Source organism: Mangifera indica, chromosome 4 (genome assembly GCF_011075055.1).
Source record: "Mangifera indica cultivar Alphonso chromosome 4, CATAS_Mindica_2.1, whole genome shotgun sequence".
Taxonomy (NCBI): domain Eukaryota; kingdom Viridiplantae; phylum Streptophyta; class Magnoliopsida; order Sapindales; family Anacardiaceae; genus Mangifera; species Mangifera indica.
In genome coordinates this window covers 1,638,373-1,661,810 of record NC_058140.1, presented here as the reverse complement: position 1 = coordinate 1,661,810, position 23,438 = coordinate 1,638,373, and the positions used below count along the sequence as shown (strand labels likewise).

Here is a 23,438-nt window from a genome sequence, read left to right as displayed (position 1 = left end):
AATATTATCTTTTTAATAACATTGTTAGTCTAATAATGTAACCATCAATCCTGTGAAGAGCTACAACAGTAAGTACAATTTGAGAACTTGTTTACAATAATGGCAAAGAAGAAGAGTGCTAAACATCAATCCACTTAGATATGTCGTGCAGCTTCTCAGAGATGATGATGAACCAGCAGCTTTATATTTAAGAATTATGGATCAGATTCAACAACATTTGGATGGCATTAAGCACGATTTTATGTCAACATTTACATGTTCTAACTTTTCCAATTTCGACTTGGCTGAAAATGGCTACACAAGGTTACAATAACAGCCAGGTTCTTGTCATCAGTCAAGAACGTGGATTTCCAACCACGGCCGATAGGTGATGAAGGATCATCCTCCTCCCCTAGCACCCTTGTATAAATCAATCCATGCTGCTCTAATTTTTCGACAAATTCAGGGTGCCTGTGTTTCATCCTTTCATAGACAATGTGGCTCAGGACTATCGGAGTTTCACCTCCACTTCACAGAAGAAGAACAGCTTGGATGGAAACTCAGGAACTTGTTAAATAAATCCAGTGAGTCCAAAACAAAAACCGGAACACTTTTATGCAGAGCTACAAAACTATGAAATTATATAAAGTGTTTTAGAGGATCAAACTATTAACCCCACATGTATAACTCAATAAATGGTACCAAATCAAACTTGAAAAGCTTTAAACAACCTAGCTAGGGTGAATTTAAAAAGGATTTTGTGAAAAGCATTTATGAATAAAAATGATTCCATAGAAGCACTTTACAACCTTTTTATCAAAATTTACTCACATGGCCAGGGTACTTAATCCTAATAAAGCTAAATTAGGATATAGTTGAGCATCCAGCTGGATCGGACATTGACCTTCAGTATAATAATCATAAGCAAGTGATATCAATCATCATAACTAGACATCTCTCAAGATGAAAATCAAGTTTTAGTCTTAATAAGTTTTGTTGTCAAGGGCCACAACTTTTACATGATTAACACTAATACTAACTGTAAGTTCCACACAACTATCGATTTGTCCCACTAGTTCCTAGTTAATCATCAAGTTCAGAGAATGCATCATGCACTCAACCAAGAAAAAAAAGCACCAGAAAAAAAATCAAGTAGGTTAGCAGTGACTCAGACAAAAAAGAAACACAATTGGCTTCCTTAAGAAACAAAAGGAAAAGAAAGGCTTATGATAAACATCAAAAATAGGCATTATGAACATAAAGAATATTTTCAATTTGAATACCACCAATAACTGCAGTTGTTAATTCAAATCTGCAAATTAGATATATATACTTACAACAGGCTGGGAGATGGAAGGATTCACTTGACCAAGTTTTGCTAATTCTATAAGTGCAACTTCAGCAGCTGACTGCTCCGCTGCCTTACGATTAAACAAACCAGGCAAAGATTCATATCTGACATCATTCACTACCACAGCAGATCTGAATGAAGGCTCATGTGATGGGCCTTCCTTAGTAGTCTCATAAACAGGCGTTTGAAGTCCCATTTTCTGAGCGTATTCCTGTAATCGACTCTTGAATACATAACAATTTGAAACACCTGCCATACAACACTAAATACGTTGACACCAATCACCGATAATAATAATAGTCTCAGTGGGCTGCATTTATATTGCATAAAGCAATACTTTATTCAGAACCAATTCGTTCAAGTGGTATACGAATGAGATAAAATCTGTTCAGCTGAAAAATAATTTCCACAAATATGATCAAAATACAATAATATCATCAAAATATACGGGTTCATAAGCTCTTCTACAATATTAATTTCCAGAAAAGCTTAACATAAACATATATAAAATCTCTAATTGCAACGCCAAAAAACACAAAAAGAGCTTCCTAAATATGAAAAACATAGCGACTTTATATAAAAACACTCAATGACTATGAATAAACTAACTCTCTTCAAATTTATGGTTGCCCAACGAAACCCCCAATTCAAAAACCCTAATTCCAAAGTTACAGTTCAATCAATTTAAGCCAAAAATTAAAAAAGTGAAAGTGAAAAAATGGAAAAACACAAACTTGAAATATATTTCTGTCATCCACATCGCCGTCGTCATCAAACTTCTTGCCGTAGAACCCCGATCGCTGGAATCTTCTGTTGGCACGTCAGAAGACTTGAACTGAAACGCCTGAGAAACCCATGTCGACGGAGAAAATAGGCCGGAACTTCAGATTGCGGAGGGCTGTACTCTGGAACTGGAACTGGAGAGCAGCTGCACGCACACGCAGTGGAAAACATAAACAAATCACAAGCGAATGAAATAACGAAAGAAGCTTCATATTTAACCAAAAACGACCGTTTTTGGTTAAATAAGAATCGGCTCGCGAGCCGCGACGAGCTGCTCGGCTCGTGAGCCTTGACGAACTAATTGGCTCGCGCACTGGCTCGCGAGTCAAGGCGAGCTAACCGGCTCATGAGTCTTGACGAGCACTGGCTCGCGAGCCAAAGTGAGCTGCTCGCCCTATAGTTCGTGTTCGGGCTCGAGCTCGATTTCTCTGAAACTTGGAGCTCGAGCTCGGGCTCGAGCTCGTTGAAACCTAGTTCGTTTCAGGCTCGATCGAGCCGAGCTCGATTTCGAGTTCGAGCCAGCTCGGCTCGAATCCAGCCCTACCCATAAATGCATCAAATCAACAAAGCATTTTCAATTCACACATGCTAAAATTAAACTTTTGATTTATCTGATTTAATAATTATTAAATCAATTATTAAATTTGAAATTTATTTTATTTAATATGATCGGCTCAATCTCGAAGATAATAATCTAATTCAAATAGAGTTTCTTATTACCAAATAAAGAAAAAAAAAAGTATTTTCAATCCAAATAGGTATTATTGTTTCTTAGATCGTTCCTTTTGATAGAGACCTTTAAAAGCAATTTACTACTAGAATTAGGTGGAGGAGCTTTATTATTCTTTTTAAATATGACTTGAGTGTACGTATATATTCAATGCAAGTTAATTTGAGTTTAACTTATAAATTAAACATTAAATACTTAGATCGAACTTGAATAAATCAAATTTGATTTTGAATAGGATTCATAAATTGAGTTCTATAAACAAGCCAAGTTTAAGTTGAGTTTCGCTTAGTTGGGATCAGCTCGAATAGTATGTCGCCAATGCCTGCCACTAAAGGTCAATATACATAACATCAAATCTTCATAGTTCAACTTCATTTTGTCTACAAAAGCCACCAGTCCTTCAAAATTTTCTACTTCACAAACTCAAATCAAAGGCCAGAGACTCCCCAAAGCCAAAATGCCGTTAACCACCACCGTTGATTTGCTCATCCTCTTCACTTCCCTCTTCTTCATTTCTTGTTCATCATCTCCTCTCTTCCCCAATGAAGCTTTCCCGACCAAGTCCGGTTACCTTCCCGTGAACCCCGCCACCGGCTCCGCCATTTTCTACACCTTCTATGAAGCACAAACACCCACTTCGCAACTCTCAGAAACCCCACTTCTCATTTGGCTTCAGGGTGGCCCTGGCTGCTCCTCCATGATTGGTAACTTTTTTGAACTCGGCCCCTGGCGCGTTAGTGAAAATGTCGAACATCTTAGACTCGAACCCAATTCGGGCTCTTGGAACCGCATCTTTGGCCTTCTTTTTCTTGATAATCCCATTGGAACTGGTTTTAGTTTTGCTGCAAGTGATACCGAGATCCCAAGGGATCAAATTTCTGTTGCTAAGCATCTTTTTAAAGCCATTAATGGGTTTCTTGAAGCTGATCCCTTGTTTAAAAACAGACCTCTTTATGTTACTGGTGAGAGTTATGCAGGAAAGTATGTTCCTGCAATTGGGTACCATATTTTGAAGAAAAATATGCAGCTGCCAGAGTCTAAAAGAGTGAACTTGCAAGGAGTTGCCATTGGTGATGGGGTGACAGACCCAGTAATTCAAGTCAATACTCATGCTATGAATGCTTATTTTTCAGGTTTGATCAATGAGAGGCAAAAGAGGGAAATGGAGAAAGTTCAATGGCGGGCAGTTGAGTTAGTCAAAATTCGAAATTGGAGTGAGGCAAGAGATACAAGAAATGAGATCTTGCATTTGTTGCAAAACATGACTGGTTTACCCACTTTGTCTGATTATAGTAAAAAGGCTCCTTACCAAACAAAATTGGTGACTAGGCTTATGAATATTGGTGAGGTTAAAAAGGCCTTGGGGGCCAAAGAGAGCATAGTTTTTGACACATGTAGTGATGTTGTGGGGGATGCATTGCATGAAGATGTGATGAAGAGTGTGAAACCCATGGTGGAATTTTTGGTGAAGAACAGCAAGGTGCTGTTGTATCAAGGGTACTTTGATTTGAGAGATGGGCCAGTGTCAACTGAGGCTTGGGTGAAGACAATGAAATGGGAAGGAATTGAGAGGTTTTTGATGGCAAAAAGAAAGGTCTGGCGAGTTAATGAAGAGCTTGCTGGATGGGTGCAGAAATGGGGGAATCTCAGCAATGTTATTTTCTTTGGTGCTGGGCATCTTGTGCCTGCTGACCAGCCACTCAACTCACAGACAATGATAGAAGACTGGGTTCTTCAAAAAGGCTTGTTTGACAACAGCCAATAAGGAACCCTTCATAAAACTTCTTCCCCTCTTCATATTTAGCATTTTGATTTGTAATCTTATTACCAAATTATCATTTAGTGGTTTTGGTTAGTCGAATTTCAGGCAAAGGTCCGAAATGAAGGCACCCAACTCCTCACTTGTCAATATTTGGTGCTTCAGCATCAAAATTATAAATAAAATCAACTCTTCATTTCAAAAGCTACAATTTTGCCTATAAAGAATCGTCTTACATTAAAAATTGAACAAAAATATCAAAATTTATTGAAAGAGAGCCTGGATTTCGATGATGTAATGGCGTTTGGAGGCGGGTTTGTGAAGAGAAAATGGTGGGTGAGTAAGATTTCTCCCACAACCCAGCAAAGCACAAAACCCGTACTATGATGCCATTGAAATTTGATGTTGGGCTTCAAAAGCAGGGCATCCTGCAGAAAACCTGCAGGTTTTTAAGAGCCATTGATTTATGTTGCTCTCCCCTGTTTGCCTCCGCCCATAACTCTCACAAAACATATAAATTTATTCATAGTTCAGATAATTTTTCTGAAAACACCGTAGAAACTAGAAATAAGTGATACCAACGCAGCAGCTGGCTGAGACTCTGATGAACCCTAGACGGAGATCTGAGCTCAGCTTTATATAGACTGAGTGAGAAAGTTTGAGAAGGTTGATCACGTGAGTCTCACGTGGGACCAAAACAGGCAAAATATCCAAATTTCTAAATGATTTGTTTAGGGATGTTAATTTCGCTTATTTTATTTTTAATTTTTATTTTTTTAATTATATAATTAAAATCAAATAAATTTAAATTGAATTGAAATGGATTAAATCTAAATATGTTAAAGTTTAAACGTGTATAAATGATAATTATGATACTAAAACAAAATTGTTGAGAAAAAATTATAAGATAAAAAGAGTTTTTGGTATAATAAAATTATTTGAATTCTCAAATTTAAGTTAAATTGCTTAATAAAAATTTTAATTTTAATTTAATTTATTTAAATTGTACATAAATTTAAATTTAATTCAATTTTGTTGAAATTTGCGTCAAAGAGACGTGTGAAATAATATTTTTAATTAATTAAATACAGTCAAAATAATAAAATATATCTTATCTCTAATTATCTTTATATAATTAATCTGTTTTCTTTTTTTTTAATGATTTCGGAAAAACATCATCATCCAATTGCCACATAAGCTCAGTAACTTCAACATCTCGAACCGAGACGACCCGAACTTGACTCGTTTTACGGGGATGTTAACTTCTCCCGCGTCTTGATAAGTCTCTTCTTCTTCACTTGCTCTCATTCACTCTCCATCACGATTCACAGCTTAAATCAGGTTTATTTTTACTTATCACTCGAGCTTTCTTTTTAAATTTTCTCGCAATAAATTCAAATTTTTCCGTACAAAAACTTGAAAAAAAAATTGAACATTCTTCGATTCAATTCTTTAATTGATGCTCTTGATTGTGTGTTTCAGCAGGTTATGTTGTTGAGGCATGCTCAAATCTTCCACTTGCTTAGTTTCAAATGGCTCTTGTAATTGCAGTTACACAATCATGTGGCTTGGTATTTTAATACATAATTTTTTTCCTTTTCCCCTTTTTATTTAAAATTATTAATGCAATGAAATGAATTTAATTAGTGATGCTATTAGTAATCAGAGAATCAATTTTTGTAGTGTTTTAGTACGAAACAGTTGAGGAGTGCTATAATCTTTCAAGCTAAGAGAGGGTACCGGAATGTTTTGGGTAGAAATATGAGGTAATTTGTGTGATGTCTCTTATTTTGGACGAAGAACAGTTCTGGTTTTCGGATTCATGATTTTATTAGTAATGACTTGTTTGAAATTGGCTTTACTTGTTGCAGGTTTAGTAACTTCCTATTATCTAAAGTATCGCGAATATGTTACCGATCAAAGCATAAATATGCTGAAAAGTTGATGGTGGAAGTAGTCAGTTATGACTCAAAAAGCTTATTGGATCGCTCTAAATTGTTTAATAAGGTAAAGTGTATGTATGTCAATTGGCAATGGTTTACTTGCTGTATTGATTGTTTATTGTGATAAGTATAGAAGTTGAATGGATTATTTTATTATATATTATAAATTGCTTGTATTTTATTTCAGGTGCTCTGTCCTTAAGATGAAATTATATTCTTGCTTTATTGAGTACAGTATATGTCAGTAAAAAGTGCTGTTGTTGTAATCCTTAGGAGAAATAGCATGTATTTATTGCTTTGATAATTCTGTCTTCATTTATGGATCTGTATGACTTAAGTTCTTCAGCATAGATTTTAACCAGTAGAATGTGCTCATGTGATTCTGCTTCATGTTTTGACTTTTGGCAAAATTATAAAATAGGTGCATTCGCTCATGTAGTCTACTTCTTTGTTAGTTTCTTCCTTGGCTTATTTATGTTATATAAATGGATGAAGTTGTATTAACATCATTATCTTAAAAATTATATGGGTGTGAAGGTTTTTGGATAGAATATATTTAGCCAGTCAACACTTTTAGGGAAATTTAAGTTTGATTATTTTCCATATGTAGATGTTTGAGACAATGAGGTTTATAAAGCATGTAACTCTGAGATTATTAACTTCTCTAGTATCCATACAGTTTCAATGAATTTTAGTGGCACATGCATAAAGTGGAATTAAGTGCCTAAGTTCTGCATTTTGTCAGGCCCATACAGTATTTTCTATTGTTTCTTGGTTTATAGGAATGATTGTTGCTGCTGTTGTTGTTGTTCTATTGTTATTCTTTGTGATTGATTGTCTTTCTGTTAAGATTTCCTATTATCAAAGCATCTGTTCATAAATTGCAATTTGGTTGCCTGTAGGTACCGGTTCTAATGGGTTATAATAGTCTTAATGATTTGATTGAGAACGGAGGAGGCAAAAAGCAATCTGCTATGAATCAGACAGATGCTATGGATGATTTTGATGTTTCCATGGCTTGTAAGAGGTTTCCATCCATCATTCTGGGTCACTCTCCTCCAGTGGAGTTGTATGATGAGACCAAGTGTAGCTCTGAAATGAGTAATCTTTTAGCAGCTCAAAGTGCATTTCTCCGCAATTCTATGGTTGAGAATTGGGACATAGATGTAGATAGTTTCTCTGAAGCATGGTCTTCTCTGTGCCCTGCCTCTCCAAATGTGATCTCTTCCATTGTTGGGGAAGAAAATTCAATTAATTTGCCTTTATCTTCTCAGTCCATGACTTTGAAAATTGAAGAAAATTTTAATATTCCGATTATTGAGGATGAATCTTCTTACAGTAAGCCTGAAGTTCCACCAAGTTCTGCACCTTTTGAGTTATGGCTTGAGAGATGTATTAGTTGTGTCCCTGGCTTAAGTAAGAGGCTCCGTGGTCAGATGGAAAACTGTGGCTTTCACACTGTGGGTTCTTTTGGAGATTGTCCAGAAATTGCCTTTTAGACTCTTGCATTTGGAAAAAAAGATTTGGGTTCACATTGTTCTTTTTGTTTCCATGCAGTTGCGGAAATTACTACACCATTTTCCTCGGACCTATGCAGATGTACAGAATGCTCATATTGACATTGAAGACGGACAGTACTTTATTTTTGTTGGAAATGTTTTATCTTCCAGGTAATTGAATATAAACCAGAAATTTTACTTATGTCATGCCGGCAGGCAAAAGTGGTTAGTCATCTTTGCCTGGTCTTCTAGATATTTTATAATGAGTCTCCAAGGTATCCAGGTAGTCTGGTGGTTGAGGTTCAATGGAAGTGCTCTACTACTCACAAACTAGCTGACTTTAATAAGATCAACTTTAGCTTCTATACAAATCAATAGAAGTTTTAAAAAAATGTGTTCGAAACAATGTTCACACAATCAAACACTCATAAGGTACTGTTGCTTTTAATAAGCGCACCTGCTTCTTTGACATCCAGTGATGATGATTGAATTTGATACATGGGAGCTGAAGATTATAATGGTAAAAATTGTGTAGGAAGTATAGGATTGTTCTAAGGTTATTAAGTCTTTCGTTTTATTATCTTAGAGATTTATTTGTCAAGAATATTTTTAAAGTTTTATTTTGTGGTGAGTTGTTTTAGACTTTATTTTGTATTTGATTAGAACTAAGACTTTGTTCTACGAGCCTAGAGAATAGAGGCTTCAGTTGTTATTGCTGACATGCTTAAACTTAATTGATAAGTAAATATGATTATTAGTTTTCACGTAGGATTTTCCCTCTCTCTCCTAAATCTTCTGGTTTTCTTCCACTTCTTGCTATTTCTCTAGTTTTCTCTATGTCTACTAATCTTTATCTCTGCTACTGCATCAGTCATTCATCTATAAAAATGTTGTTTACACTTTTATGGAACTTCTAGTTCACTGTTATTAACTGGGTACATAGAAATCATTTGATCTGTGGGGATTTATGTACTCATTAGTATCAGCTTTAGCTAGTGTTCTATATTGTTCGTTATGTTTATTAGGTGAATGTATCTTTTTATCGTTCATATTTTTATTACTTCATCTCTATGTCTGATGTACTATCCTGTTGTCTTAAATACATTATAGCTCTCAGCACATCAGCCTTTCAATGCTTGGATTTTAGATATTGTAAACTTTGTTTGTGAGGTATTCATATCCTCTCTCTCATTGTTACATGCACGCTCAAAGAACTTTTAAACATTCAGGACATACTCACACATACATTCAGACACTTCATCATTTATGTATAAACTGGTTATATAAATCGTTTGGTTGTGCTCATAGTAACTTTGGTGATGTTTAATTGTGAATGGTGATTTTTTTCCTATATTAATTACATTTGCCATTTCTCATACAGGGGAATGAGAGCTGGCTGTTCTTTTTCATTTCTTGAGGTCATAGTTGGTTGTGAGGTGGAAGACAACAAAATAACTTCTGAAGATATGGATAACGATCTTGTTGTAGCTAGAAATAGAAAAAAGAAAATTTATCTGCACCTGAAGAGATTCTTCCGTGGCACTCGTTTTACAAGTATACCTTTCCTTAGAAGCATCGAGGGAAAGCATAAAGTGGGAGAGTTTGTGTGTGTTACTGGTAAGGTAAGACTTTTTGTTTTCATTATTTTTGGGTGCTCTTTTTTTGAAGTATGTGGTTTGATTGATATTGGCCTTTGTTGTTTCATACTCTTTTATTGCTAAAGTGATGTCCTCAATATCTAACATTAATTTGAAATTATTGCTTTGCATCACTCATTGTGGGTAACTATTGTTAATAATGGATGCTGTTGATAATTATGATAGAAATTGATAAAGTTGCTTCTGTGTCTATAGGTCCTTGGAATGTCATTGGATGTTGGGTTTTCCTGCTTGTATATTGTTTCTATTACTTTTTAATAGTTTAAGGTCACCTTCAGGATAAGATGCACGCTAAATCAGTTTGGGCTTTACATGCAGTTTCTGTAGTTGCAGTTGGTATTGAATGGCTTAATTTGGCTGTTTTACTAACTAGCTGAGTAGGACTAATGACTAAAGTTGTTATACATCTTTGTGTTGCTTGAAATGAATTGCATTTTCTTCTAGGAGCTTATTTCCGGACGCTACTATTTACATCGTGTATTTTATGTTTGCTGTTTTGACTACATTTGTTTCATGACTCATACGAAGATGTTGTGTTTTCTATATAGATGAAGACTATGCAATCTAAAGATCACTATGAAATGAGGGAATACAATATTGATGTGCTGAAAGAAGATGATTTATCTCTTCTTGAAAAAGGGAGGCCTTATCCAATATACCCATCAAAAGGAGGCCTAAATCCAGATATTCTTAGGCAAACAATAGCAAGGTTCGGACCTTAAACCTGTTTACAATCTGACATGAACTTTCATAGTTAGTCATCTCTTTTTTCTGAATATGATTTTGGAATTTTATCTACTTGCTCCTGAATCAAACATATTTTTACTTTGGCAGACAATAGGCTCTCTTTTTTAGCTTTTTCATTTTATTGTACAACATTTTCTGTTTATTTCAATTGGTACCATCTCCCTCCGATACAAGATTCTGGTGATCTTCATCACTGATACCATTTCTCTTGATATGTATACAAAGTTGTTTAAGTCCAAAGATTATTGTTTTGGCATTGATTGTGGCTAGCTTGTGTTCATCTCAGAATTCAGGTATAAATTAATGCTTATCATAATTATGGATTTTGATCAGAAACTCTTACATTTGGGATTTGGTTTCTTTAAGTACTATTTTAATAATGATGGCATTACTTGATTTTTGGATGTAAGTCAAGTATTGTGCAGTTTGCTTCTTTCCATTACAACTTATGTTAAGATTGTTTATAAGAAATGTTCTGCCTCTAGCTGAGCATTATCACTAGTTGAATCAATAATATGGAATGGTTTTATGATTAAAAAAAATAAACAAAGGTTTGATATGAAACAGAATCAAGATTTCAAGTTGTTTAACCCCACTGCTAATGAATGGGTATTTGCATTAGATAGATGAAGCCTAGTTAACTTTTACGGTTTGGAGATCCAGTTTGCTGATTCTTTCAGCCTAATTAACTTAAATTTACTGTGTGTATTGACTGTTGGTTCAGTCTGACCGAAATCTTATTTGGTTTGGTGATTAGTATGTGAATTAATTTCTTAAAATATGCAATGATGGTAGGTTTTCACTTTTACTACTGCATTTATTTTAGTATCTCTCAAGCATAGGAATTATTTTGTTGTGTAATATGAATTAGTATTAATATGCTATAATTTTCTTTATTTCTCCAGTGCCTTAAATGTGTTGCCAGTCACTTTTGATCCCATTCCTAAAGAAATCACTCAGAAATTCAAGCTTCTGAGTCTCTATGAGGTTAGTGAGTCTGCTTTCATTTCTTTTGGGTTGCTGGAATTTATAGAGTACCATAGAGGTTGTGATGCAAATTGCAAATTCTGGTTAGGTTTTGGGTATATTCAATAGAATGTCTTGCTTGCAGTGTCATTTTGATTTTCAAAATTAACAGAAAAAAAGATCAGATAATCTTATCTTATCTCATTGAAATAATGCCTTTTTACTACCATATTGTTCATAGTCAGAATGTTACATTGGACTTCCTTTAGCTTTGAATTTTGTACAACAATATTGTAATAAATATGTTTAATGACCATAAGATGATTATTTTTTGGCATTCTTAAATGTCATGATTCTGAAGCTAAATTTTTCTGGCACATAGGTTACCGAATGTAAAGCTTTTGTGCGGTATGATTTGGGGAAACTTTGTAAAACATAATGGACTTGAAGCATGTTTCATTTAATTGCATCATTTGCATGTACAAGCTTGTGTGCACTACATGTATTTGTCTGCATCATATGTGTTTCTTTACAGTTTATGTATTTTTTTATTATATATATATATATATGGAATTTTTTTAACCATGCAGGCATATATTGGAATTCACCAGCCAAAGCATATAGATGAGGCTGATTTAGCTCGCAAAAGGCTTATATTTGACGAATTTTTCTACTTACAGGTGATTGTATTTCGCACTTTATTGCTGATGATTACATAGAACTTGAGATTATAGTTTAGTATATTTGCTACTCAAGTGTTTTGTTCTTTGTTCTCTCTCACTTGTTTTTCAAACAAGAGGCTAGAGAAAAATATTCACACATTGCCATCTTAGTTAAAGAGGAATATAATATATTGGATAGAAAAATGAGGAGCTTACCAAAAAACATAAAAGTATAGATGACCATAATCATATCCCATTAATTCCTAAATCACTTTTAATAATAATGGGATTTTATTCTAAATTTCTAACACCCCTTTCAAGCAGGTGAATAAAGGTCAATCACTCCCAAGTTGCTTACAAAAGAATCAAATCTTGGTTTTGACACAACTTTTGTGAGGGCACTAGCTTCTTAAGAACATAGGATAGGCTGATGGTCCCATTTTCAATCTCGTTCTTGATGAAATTCTTATCAGTTTTCATGTGCTTCCTGTCATGTTGAATTGGATTGTGCATTATGTTGATGGCAGACTTGTTATCACTATATAACTTCATGGACCTTATAAGGTATATTATGATCTTTTAACAATCTTCCCAGCTAGATCAATTCACAAATTCTTGAGCAATATGAGATAAACTCAACACACACAGTATGATCATCTATAAAAGTAGTGAACCATCGACAACCAGTTAGGTTAGATTTGCGGGTTGGTCCCCAAATATCACTATGAATGAGATGAGAAGGCTTTGAAGATTTATAAGAATGGACAGGGTGATTTTTTCGTGGTTATTTTGCATAGATGCAATGCACACATTTAAATGAAGAAGAATCTTTATTGATAAACAAACAGGGATACAAATATTTAAGATAAGGAAAACTTGTATGTCCTAAGTGTTTGTGCCAAAGCATAACCTCCGAACTTGAAAAAGTAGATGATGTAGTGATATCTGTCTTGAAGGAGAACCAATACTCAAGGTAATAAGGACCATTACACTCAAAAGAATTGCCAATCATCCTCATTGAAGACAAATCCTGAGATTCACAAAGAAAAAAAGTTATTGCACAGTTTAGACCTTTAGTTATTTTGCTAATGGTAAGAAGATTGCACTTGAGATTGGGAACATGAAGAAAAAATTTTATTTAAGGCCAGGGAGTTCAATATCCCCTTGTCCAACAGTAGTAGAGAGAGTACCATCAGCAACTGTGATTTTTGTCATCATAAATGGAGAAATCAGTAGAGGAGCCAATGGGCAGACACGCCAATATCAATGATTTTGCCTTCATTTGAAATTTTGAGATAAAAAGGATGATCTTGTGTTGACTCTCTGAGCAAGTGTATCAGAAGAGAAGTGGAGGGAAGGTTTAGGCGATATTAGTTTTGATTGAGTCGAGGTTCTTCAAGAGTTCCATCCGCTCAGCAGTGAAGGAGAGTTGACTTGATTTTTTAGTTTCAGCAATAGACTGGTGTATAAGCTGCATGGTTAGACTTTCTTTGAATTGTGGCTTCAAATTTTGCAGGTTTGTCATGAGTCTCCCAACATGTCTCCTTGATGTGGTATGGTTTATTGCAATGGTCACACCAAAATTGTTTGTTCTTAGGTTGTTGAACCTGAGAGTTGGAGGACTCACTTCTGCTTGCATCCATAGTAGAACTTTGTTGTACTATGTTTGTAGGTGGGCTGGAAGGTGAAGTAAGCATTACCTTCTTGCAGCTTTCTTAATGTCTAACCTCATTGAATGCGTTTCAGATAGAGGGAAGAGGCTTTCCCCTAAAGAGACGTCCCCAAACTTCATCATGGTCCTTAAGTCCTTGAAGAAAATCAAACATCTGGTCTCTCTCGATAAACCAGTTGTACTTCACACCATCTTCAGGACAATTCCAGCTTGTTTCATAGAAGTACATCCATCACTTGTCACAATTCAGATGAGACATTATAGTATTTGTTGATTGACATACTTGCCAAGTTGTGTGAATGGTGGATCAGATCTCGAAGCATTGGGCAGTGTTTTCAAGGTCTGAATACATTTCCTGGACTGCCTTCCAGATCTGCTTCATTGTCTTGTAGAAAAGTTATGTTCAATCAATATTTGGCTCTATAGAGTTTATTAGCTAGGCCATAACAATGGAGTTCTTGGCTTCCTAGTGTTGAAGTTTTCTGGTTTAGGTGTTGGCATTGAGATGGCTCCAGTTAGGTATGTGACCTTTGCCTTTTATTACCAGTAGAACGGATTGGAACCTCCTCATGAAAATTGATTTCGTTCAATCTTTGTGGAGTTCTCTGGGGGAATGAGTGTCGATAGAAGATTTTATGGAAGGTGAGGGATTCACTGGTGGGTTAGAAATAACATGGGTGTTGGAGGTTTCTACCATCGATGATGACGGGTCTGTTCCAGCCATTGTCTTAATGGTTTTGGCTTTGTTCTGGTCTGGCCCCAAAAAAAAAATTATACCAGTAGGAAGGCCGCTGTGATACCATGACTCTAACTTCGGTGAAGACTGGAGGAATACAGTGTATAGATGGATACATTTTCTAAATTAGGCACCAGATATCTGGACAGAAAAATCGAGCATCTATCAACAAACAAAAAAGGATAGTTGACCCTAATCATATCTCATTAGTTCCTGAAGTAGATCCCAATGATTATGGGATTTATTCTAATTTTCTAACGGTTTTACACAATTACACTTTAGAAAAGATGAAATCTGATTATTTTATTCAACTTTGTATTGTGAATATGAAACTCATTCAATGTGGTGTTTATTATAGTTGTTAATGTCATTGTCAACTTAATGGGGTTGACTGGATGGATTAATATTTCCCATTTAGTGTTATTTAAAGTTAAAGTTTCGGTTAACTTTTCTTCTTTGGAAGTTCATTAGAATTTAAATCTATGTCATCAACATGAGCCTAGACTCTCACAGCTATAATTGCATTTTTAAACATTTAATTTAAGCTGGAGGAAACCCAAGTTTCTTCATCATTTCCAGTCATGTACATTCAATATACTGACTGTATATTCAGTAGGATGAAAACAGATTAAAGAACATCTGCTAATTATGGATTATGCTTTTTTTTCCTTTTCTGTTATTGGTCATTGTCATTGTCTGGTACTGTTATCAATATTGTCCTTTGCCTGCAGTTGGCACGCATATTCCAAATGCTTGAAGGTCTTGGTACACAAATAGAGAAAGATGGGTTGCTGGAGAAGTACAGAAAACCTAAACTGAATGCTGCTTATATTGAGGACTGGTCCAGCCTAACCAAGAAATTTCTGAAAGCTCTTCCATATTCCCTAACTTCTAGTCAGCTAAGTGCTGTTTCAGAAATTATATGGGACCTCAAGCAATCTGTCCCTATGAATAGGCTTTTGCAGGTCCAGAATTAAAATACTGCTGTTGCTGCATGCCCACATAAAATGAAATTCCAGTTTCTTGCAAACTCAGGAAAGAGGGAAATAAAAAGTGAAATAGCTGGTTGGATACAAACTTAAAATAAAGAAAATGAAAGAAGACATTTACATGATGATTTAATATCTCTATTAGACTCACCTTTGGTGGCATGGCCAATTCAAGGCATGAGCTTTGAAACATTTTTTCATGCCTTAGAAGAAAAATAAAGTATAATTATCTGAATTAATAAAAATTTAGTCTTCTATCCGAAAAAAGAAAGACTGAAATATAATTTTACACCAGCATTCAGCTGAAATTGTATTTCTTGTGATTTGCTGGGAATTGCCTGCTTTTGCTGATATGATAATACTTCTTTTTCAGGGTGATGTTGGATGTGGGAAAACTGTGGTAGCTTTTTTGGCTTGCATGGAGGTTATTGGCTCTGGTTATCAGGTTGGTCATTGTAAATTTCTTATGCCATTCTACATATAATTTTTATAGCTTACAAGTTATTTTGGCATGGTAGCATTCATTGCCTTAACTCCCTCTCTCTCTCTCTCTCTCTCTCTCTCTCTCCATGTGTGATGAAAAGAACAGTGCTGGTCTTGTAGCGGCTCACAGCATTTAGGATTTTGTAATGTATTAGTTTGATATGTAGTTCAATCATGGTGGATTTGCCTCTTCTGCAGGCAGCTTTTATGGTTCCAACTGAGTTGCTTGCTATCCAACATTATGAGCACTTTCTTAATTTGTTGGAGATTATGGTGCAGGACGATTGTAAGCCTTCTATTGCTTTACTTACAGGTTCAACCCCACTAAAGCAATCCCGTATGATTCGTAAGGTATACATTTTTGTCCTGTATATTTGTTTGATATTTATAATCCTTTTTTTCAGATTCTTATTATTGGGCTTATGAGTTGGGTTGACAGGATCTCCAAACAGGAGATATCTCTTTGGTCATTGGAACCCACAGTTTGATAGCTGAAAGTGTTGAGTTTTGTGCTCTACGCCTTGCTATTGTGGATGAGCAGCAGCGCTTTGGTGTTATCCAGAGAGGAAGATTTAACAGTAAGGTGGTCTATTTTTGGCATTAGACAACTTTTTTTTATTATTCTGTGAAATTATTGTTAGGATCCTAAGTGTAAAGTATGAAACTTAGATTCTACATTGGAAAGTATAGGCAACTAGTGTGGGGTTTATACGGCCTTGAACTCTCCCATCTCAATAGCTAGCTTTTAAGGTGTGGTTCTTCCAAGGTTCATATCATTTGGTATCAAAGTCATCATCATGTTTCTTAGTTGTAATCGTGTGGCACGGGTGATGACGTTGGCATTGCAGTGTTCACCCAGGGCTAGTAGGGAGCTAGCGCACAGGCAATCCGTGTGGATGTCTGGGCTACGGAGTGTGATGGTATGTTAGGATCCCAAATGCAAGGTATGAGACTTGGATCCCACATTAGAAAGTATGAGCAACTAATGTGAGATTTATATAGTCTTGGGCTCTTCTATCTCAATAGCTAACTTTTGAGGTGTGGTTCTCTCAAGATTCATATCAAATATCTTGTGAACTATATGATGTTAGAATACTACTTTGTTTGGATGATTAACCTTTGCTGTTTTTTCATAGTTGTCTCTATGATGTTAGAATACACTTCTGTTCCAGATTTTTGATGTCTTAAGCGTGAAGTCATGCAGTTGTAGTTTTTGTTTCTAGATCTAAATTACTGTTTGCTCTTTCTCAAACAATGAAGAAACTGCGCTCTGAAAAATTGAAAATTTTCATTAATAGGAACCCTTGGTTGGTTAATGACAAAGGTTTGATTGTTTTTAGAAGTTTTCCTTAAATGACAGCCTGGGGAAAAATTGGGCCCTAGAAAACCACATTGTACCATGTACTACAAGCCCATACTATTCTTCTCTTCTATCTGTTGTGGGTCAAGAACAACACATTCCTCTTATTAGCATCTATTTGATGGAGAAATATCTTTATACTGACAGAAAAAGATTTATTTTACATCATATATAATAAAGGGATCCTGTTGCAGGTCATAGAACAATGTCGCTAACAAGTAAACTTTACTAAAAGTTTTCTACCAATATCTAAAAGAACTGGCATAAGTAGAAATGTAATCAAGAAAGTGAATTGATTCATTATTTCTTATATGTATTCTATTTTAATAACTGAACCATTCAGGAGTTGGTTAATTGATGAGCAGGAGCATTTTCCAGTCTTAATTGTATATGTTGGCATCCTGTCCTATTCTCTACTCAAACTAAGCAACTATCAACTATCATCAATATGTTGAGTATGGCAGGGACTTAAAACGACTATTTTCATCATCACTAGTCGAATAAGCATTGATTTTGTAGTTCAGTCTTGGTACTGGTAAATGATATAGCAATTTAGTTGTCTCAACTTTTCAGCTATCCAACTATTCCATTAGGTGAAACTCCTGAGTCCAGTGATATTTCCAGTGAGAATATAAAGGAAACAAAATAAATGAAAATCCTGAGTCCTGACATCATCATATGCTCTTGCATTGTTGTGTCTAGTATTGAACCCTTTCCTTAGTTGTGAATCTAATAAAAACATATCTTTTATATTAATCCACATCTCGATATTTCTCTGAGCTTACGAAATTGTCAACTTGAACCTAAGGTTCTGAGTTTCCACTGATAAATTAGATTTTAACAGATTTTAGAAAAACAAGAGCATAAGCATTTATCTCATAAGAATTGCCTCTATATATTCAGCCAAGCACAGTCATCAATTTATGTTTGGAAGGTGTTGGTCATTCCTGAACTGAAAGTGATTTATGCATTGCTAAAATAGTCAGTGTATAATTTTGTCAAATCAGTTGATTGAGATGCGTTAACTCTTGCAGTTATATAATACTTATACAAGTTCAAGTACAGAAACTGAAAATTCAGATGGGTCCTCAAAAGGTGATGGGAATATGGCCCCTCATATTCTTGCCATGTCAGCTACTCCTATCCCAAGGACACTTGCTCTTGCTTTATATGGTGATATGTCCCTAACACAAGTAAGGGCACTTTGCTATTTTATGCATGGAAATCTCTAGTTCACATCACATCCAAATGGCTTATGGACAAAAATATACTATATGTTTATCATTAAACAAGTTTCTGGATACCTTCTACTAGATTGTTGATAAAATGAATTTTGGTAAATGGCTGCCAAACTTTTTTGTAGCATGAACAAAGTTATTTACCCTGGAGATGTAATGCTTCCTTGGACTGAATTGAAGCATTTTATCAGAAAGGATGTCCTGGTTAAATGCTATTCATGACTAAGATAATAAATGAGCAAACTTGATAGAGATTGACGTTTTTGAGATTAATACTTCTTTCTAGCTGTGGTTTAAGTTTGTTGCCTTGAATTTGGCTACAACTTTTATTTTTGGGCCCCATAAGCTCTTTATTCTAGCCTTCTAAGGGATTTTATTTGGTTATGTAATGACAGATCACTGACTTACCGCCTGGAAGAAAACCAGTTAAAACCTACATTATTGAAGGAAATGATAATGGCTTTGAAGATGTCTACAAGGTAATGGTCTGTTTATCTCGTTGTATTCTATCTACATATCAGTGAGGATTGGCTGATTTTTTGTTTCCATTTTCTTGTTACTTTTAGTTTAGCCCTTAGATCTCTCTTGTTTGCTTTTCGTGTGCTTGCATTTGTTTATTTCTTTAAAGAAGGGTGCTAATTGTTGCATGCTATCTCCAAGAACATCACCAGAGGATAAAATTTAGAGATATGGCCTTAGATGTATATGTACTGATATACGTTTTTGGGTATATAGTGATAGGGCTGGGGCTGCAAACAAGCCAAGTTGTTCATGTCGGGCTCAATTCAAGCCAAACTCAAGTTTAGCTCTTGAGCCAAGCTTGAGCTTGATGTTGACTGGTTTAGTGAGCTTATGAGCTCATGACTCGGCTTGAGTAAAATATTATAAGCCTCTCAAAATTTCAAATCTTGCACTTACAATATTATTTCTTAACTTTGAACATAGAGGATAATTGATAAATATATAAGTTATGAAATTTAAGCATAAGTTTTTTTTTATTAAGGGGTTGAAATATAATTTTTTGAACCGAGCTCAAGCTTTAGATATATGCACTCAAGTTGAGCTCTTGTCAAGCACTACTCAGCTAGCTCAATGCATTTGCACTCCTACATGGAATTATATCTGAACAGATGCATGTTTATAGCTGAAGGACTTGTTTTGTTGATTTGAAGATCACTTCTTCTAGTAATAAAATATGGTTTGATCAATGATAAGAGCCATAACTTCTCATTTTTTTGTTTAAAATAATATCTGAATCTTTAGATATTACATGTGACAGATGATGCTTTATGAATTAGAATCAGGAGGTAAAGTGTATCTGGTGTATCCAGTGATTAAACAATCTGAGCAATTGCCTCAACTTCGTGCTGCTTCTGTGGAACTTGAAACTGTATCATCCAGGTTTAAAAAATTCAGCTGCGGGTTGTTACATGGGAGAATGAAGAGCGATGAAAAAGACGAAGCTTTAAGACGGTTTAGATCTGGAGAAACACATATTCTGCTTTCCACTCAAGTAATTGAAATTGGTGTTGATGTTCCAGATGCATCTATGATGGTTGTTATGAATGCTGAGAGATTTGGAATGGCTCAGCTACACCAACTTAGAGGACGAGTTGGACGCGGCGAGAGGGAATCTAAATGCATATTAGTAGCATCAAGCACGAATAGCTTAAAACGGCTGCAGGTGCTGGAGAAATCATCAGACGGATTTTACTTGGCCAATATGGATCTTCTTCAGCGTGGACCAGGTGACTTGCTCGGCAAAAAACAGTCGGGACACCTTCCAGAATTTCCTATTGCAAGATTGGAAATAGATGGGAATATATTGCAAGATGCTCACTTAGCTGCCCTGGTAAGTATTATCCTCTTCTCACCCTTGTTATTTGGCCTTTTTGTTTTACCTTCTATTACATTATGTCACTTCTTATATAGTACCTGGTTATATGCTTTATTTTATGTAAACAGATGTAATTTCCTATATGATTTTAGATATTCTTAGCAGTCTAAGTGGCTGAAGATCCTAAAAATTCTTTTAGAGGAAGTTTAGATGAAAAAAGCTCTGGAATTGGATATGACTTAAGGCAAGAAAGACTTTTACCTGAATTTCAAAGTAAAGAAGCTTTAAATTTAAACTATGGCCAAACATCCAGCCTTTAGTTCTACTCTATTCTTAGTCAACTAGGGTTGGATTTGAGTCAAACCAAGTTTGACGATTAACTGGCTTTTGTGCAGCTCGAATCCATTGTGTCGAATTTGAGTTGGGCAGATATATTGTTAGAAGGTTGTCAACAAATAAAATGGTGCTATTGATGGGATGAGTAATGTTATCAATTAGATAAATATTGTCATCGACGGGAGGAATAGTATTTTCCAACGGGATAAATAATATCATTAGTAAAATGAATAGTATTATTGATAACATAAATAATATCACTAGAAGAGGACTTGAACTAAGCTCGAATCAAATTATCGAACTGAAACTTCAGTTTGAATTCAATTTGAATTGACCCAACTGTTATCTCAGTGTCGCGTCCACCCTTACAGTCAACAATGTCCATGTGGTGCCATCAAGACAATCTGACAAAGCTTTATATTCCAGTTCTCAGACCCCCTTCAGCTATCAATGTTAGACCATAAATCTAAGGCAACTGGGAATGAAGTTAAAAATAGAATAAAATTACATGTACAAACATTTCTTGCTAATTTATTTTTACTAATTGATGTGACATCATGTGATTGAATAATGCAATTGTTTCGTTTTCTTCAACTTCAAAATCATTCAATCATCTGCTATCACGTCAATTTATATAAATAAGTTAAAAAAGTGCCTACATACAATGTTATTATGAAAAATAATACACTATTCACCATTGTATTTCAGAGAAACGTCTGATCAAATTTGATGAAGATCAATAGGGAGAATAAGAAGACAGAGAAATTTCCCCGAGGAAGGGGTGAAAATATAGATTAAGAGTCTGAAACTGACTTTGAATCTCAAGGTTCTAAGATTAAATGCATATTCTTCTATTGATTGATGCTATATCTTGCTTGGAGTCCTGATAGGCAGCTCTGTTGTTTTGTGTATCGACATTCGGATTTATGTTTTGAATTTCCGCAACAAAGACTTGATTTTGTTCATTTGCAGAAAATCTTAAGCGATTCACATGATCTCAAGCGATTTCCAGCACTTAAAGCAGAGCTTAGCATGAGACAGCCACTTTCTCTATTCGGTGACTGAGAACAGTTTTTGATGGCGAGCGTCAAAATATATTTCAGGTAACTGTAATTTTGTATATAATGTAATGCTTATAGTTCCAAATTTCCATTTGTAAACTTTGTAGTGATGATGCCCAATTCTTCAATTTTGTACTTTGTTAGTTTGTAGTATTGAATCCAATTATTTGTTCAATTCGAAATAACGATATCATATACAAATATTGACTTATTATTATATGATTAGATGTTATTTTATATTTAATTAAAAAATATTCAATCACATGATAACATGTCATTATTTATATATATATTTGTATACGTTATGACTGCATAAAGTATTATTGTATTAGTATAATATAATCGATCAATGATGGAGAATAAGCACTTATGTTATATCTAGGGTTGCAAACTTGTGGGCCACTTAGTTTGTTTTGAATCGAAGTTGAGTTTGAGTTTAATGTTAATTGTCTTGGTGAGTTTATGAACTCATGGTTCGGATTGAATAAATTAACATTAAGTTTCTCAAAGTTTTTAATTTTGCTCTCATATCATTAAATTCTATTTCTTATCTATAAATATTGGAGTGATTAAAAAATATACAGGGAATGGTAATTTAAATAAAAGTTTTTAAAAAATTAGGAGGTTAAAATAGAAATTGTTTGTCAAGCGTGAGCTAATCATTTTTGTCTAAGTTCAAATTAAGATTTTATTGATCCGATGAGTTTGAACTCTATCTTTAACTCTCTATATATATATATATATATATATATATATATATATATATAATTAAATTGAGTTTGATTCGAAAGCTATTGAGAAAGAAGAAATTGTACAAATAGTGGAAGGGAACGAGTATGTTGTTGTATAGAATTATGAAATTCATCTGCTGACTTTACATTCCTTCTTGTATAGTGTTTATTAAATTCACTATATAACTGAGATTGAATTTGAATCAAATTGAGTTTAAATTTGGATTAATTTGAGTTCAATTCAGTTTGAAATTAGTTTCTTTTAAACTAGTTTGAGTTTAATTCAGTTGAAGGGGAGTTGAACTTGAGTTTACCTATAACTCAATTTGATATTGTTATTGAATTGAATACGACATTATTTTAATATATATTAATTAAAATAATTTTATTTTAGCTAATTCAATTCGAACTCTTTAAGTTTTGCAAGTTAAATCAAGATCATGTTTGGGGATATAAAACCTTTAAACTTGTATAAATTGAGCTAACAAATAAACTTACATCAATTTAGTTTGAATCCGATCTTATATGTAATGCTTATTTAAACATTTAAAATGATATTCCAAAACAATACTGTTCACTTGATGGGATGGGAGACAATTTAAACAAAGTAAAACGACACTGCCAATACAATCAAGTGAAGCACAACGTTTCTTCCCTGTGCATCTTCAAACTTTTCCCGCGAAACTTAAAATCAAATTTTCACCCATGGTTATGTCCTCTTAACAAGTTTTACTCCCTAAAATCATATGCTCTTTGATTTTATAGAAAAAATAAGAAGTGAACGCAACACAAAATAGTGCTAACCCATTTGGATGTTACAAAACAAATCGCATAATCCAATCCGATCTAATCTGCTCTCTTATTATAGTCCCCCATTGGGAATGAATCAAGATACACACAGCACAAAATCAAACAAAT

The 23,438-nt window shown here is 34.6% G+C and overlaps 2 protein-coding genes and 1 long non-coding RNA gene across 6 annotated transcripts; 2 read left to right on the top strand and 1 right to left on the bottom strand.

Moving 5' to 3' along the window:
• Nucleotides 1–313: 313 nt before the first annotated feature.
• LOC123214873 lies at nt 314–2,387 on the bottom strand. Its single transcript, XR_006501905.1, has 3 exons — nt 2,065–2,387; nt 1,317–1,579; nt 314–610 (listed from the first exon to the last, which is right to left on the bottom strand). It is a non-coding gene; the product is annotated as an uncharacterized LOC123214873 (long non-coding RNA).
• Nucleotides 2,388–3,119: 732 nt separating this feature from the next.
• Nucleotides 3,120–4,813, top strand: LOC123214872 (serine carboxypeptidase-like 50). The gene has a single exon (XM_044634880.1). The coding sequence runs from the start codon at nt 3,301–3,303 to the stop codon at nt 4,606–4,608; it is 1,308 nt and encodes a 435-aa protein (XP_044490815.1). The 5' UTR covers nt 3,120–3,300; the 3' UTR covers nt 4,609–4,813.
• Nucleotides 4,814–5,782: 969 nt separating this feature from the next.
• LOC123214869 (ATP-dependent DNA helicase homolog RECG, chloroplastic) lies at nt 5,783–21,990 on the top strand. 4 transcript variants are annotated; one of them, XM_044634875.1, is made up of 18 exons: nt 5,783–5,943; nt 6,085–6,173; nt 6,286–6,368; nt 6,474–6,609; nt 7,448–8,005; nt 8,103–8,215; nt 9,426–9,666; nt 10,251–10,411; nt 11,355–11,436; nt 12,006–12,095; nt 15,217–15,450; nt 15,848–15,919; nt 16,156–16,308; nt 16,397–16,540; nt 18,352–18,510; nt 18,951–19,034; nt 19,835–20,407; nt 21,437–21,474. In XM_044634875.1, exons 2-18 carry the CDS (start codon nt 6,135–6,137, stop codon nt 21,446–21,448), a joined length of 2,934 nt encoding a protein of 977 aa, XP_044490810.1. In that variant the 5' UTR covers nt 5,783–5,943; nt 6,085–6,134; the 3' UTR covers nt 21,449–21,474. The 4 variants fall into 4 exon arrangements, with proteins under 4 accessions (XP_044490810.1, XP_044490808.1, XP_044490812.1 ...); XM_044634873.1 differs by lacking the exon at nt 21,437–21,474 and adding an exon at nt 21,701–21,990 and having other exon boundaries at nt 5,785–5,943; XM_044634874.1 differs by lacking the exon at nt 21,437–21,474 and adding an exon at nt 21,701–21,990 and having other exon boundaries at nt 5,786–5,943; nt 6,088–6,173.
• Nucleotides 21,991–23,438: the final 1,448 nt, after the last annotated feature.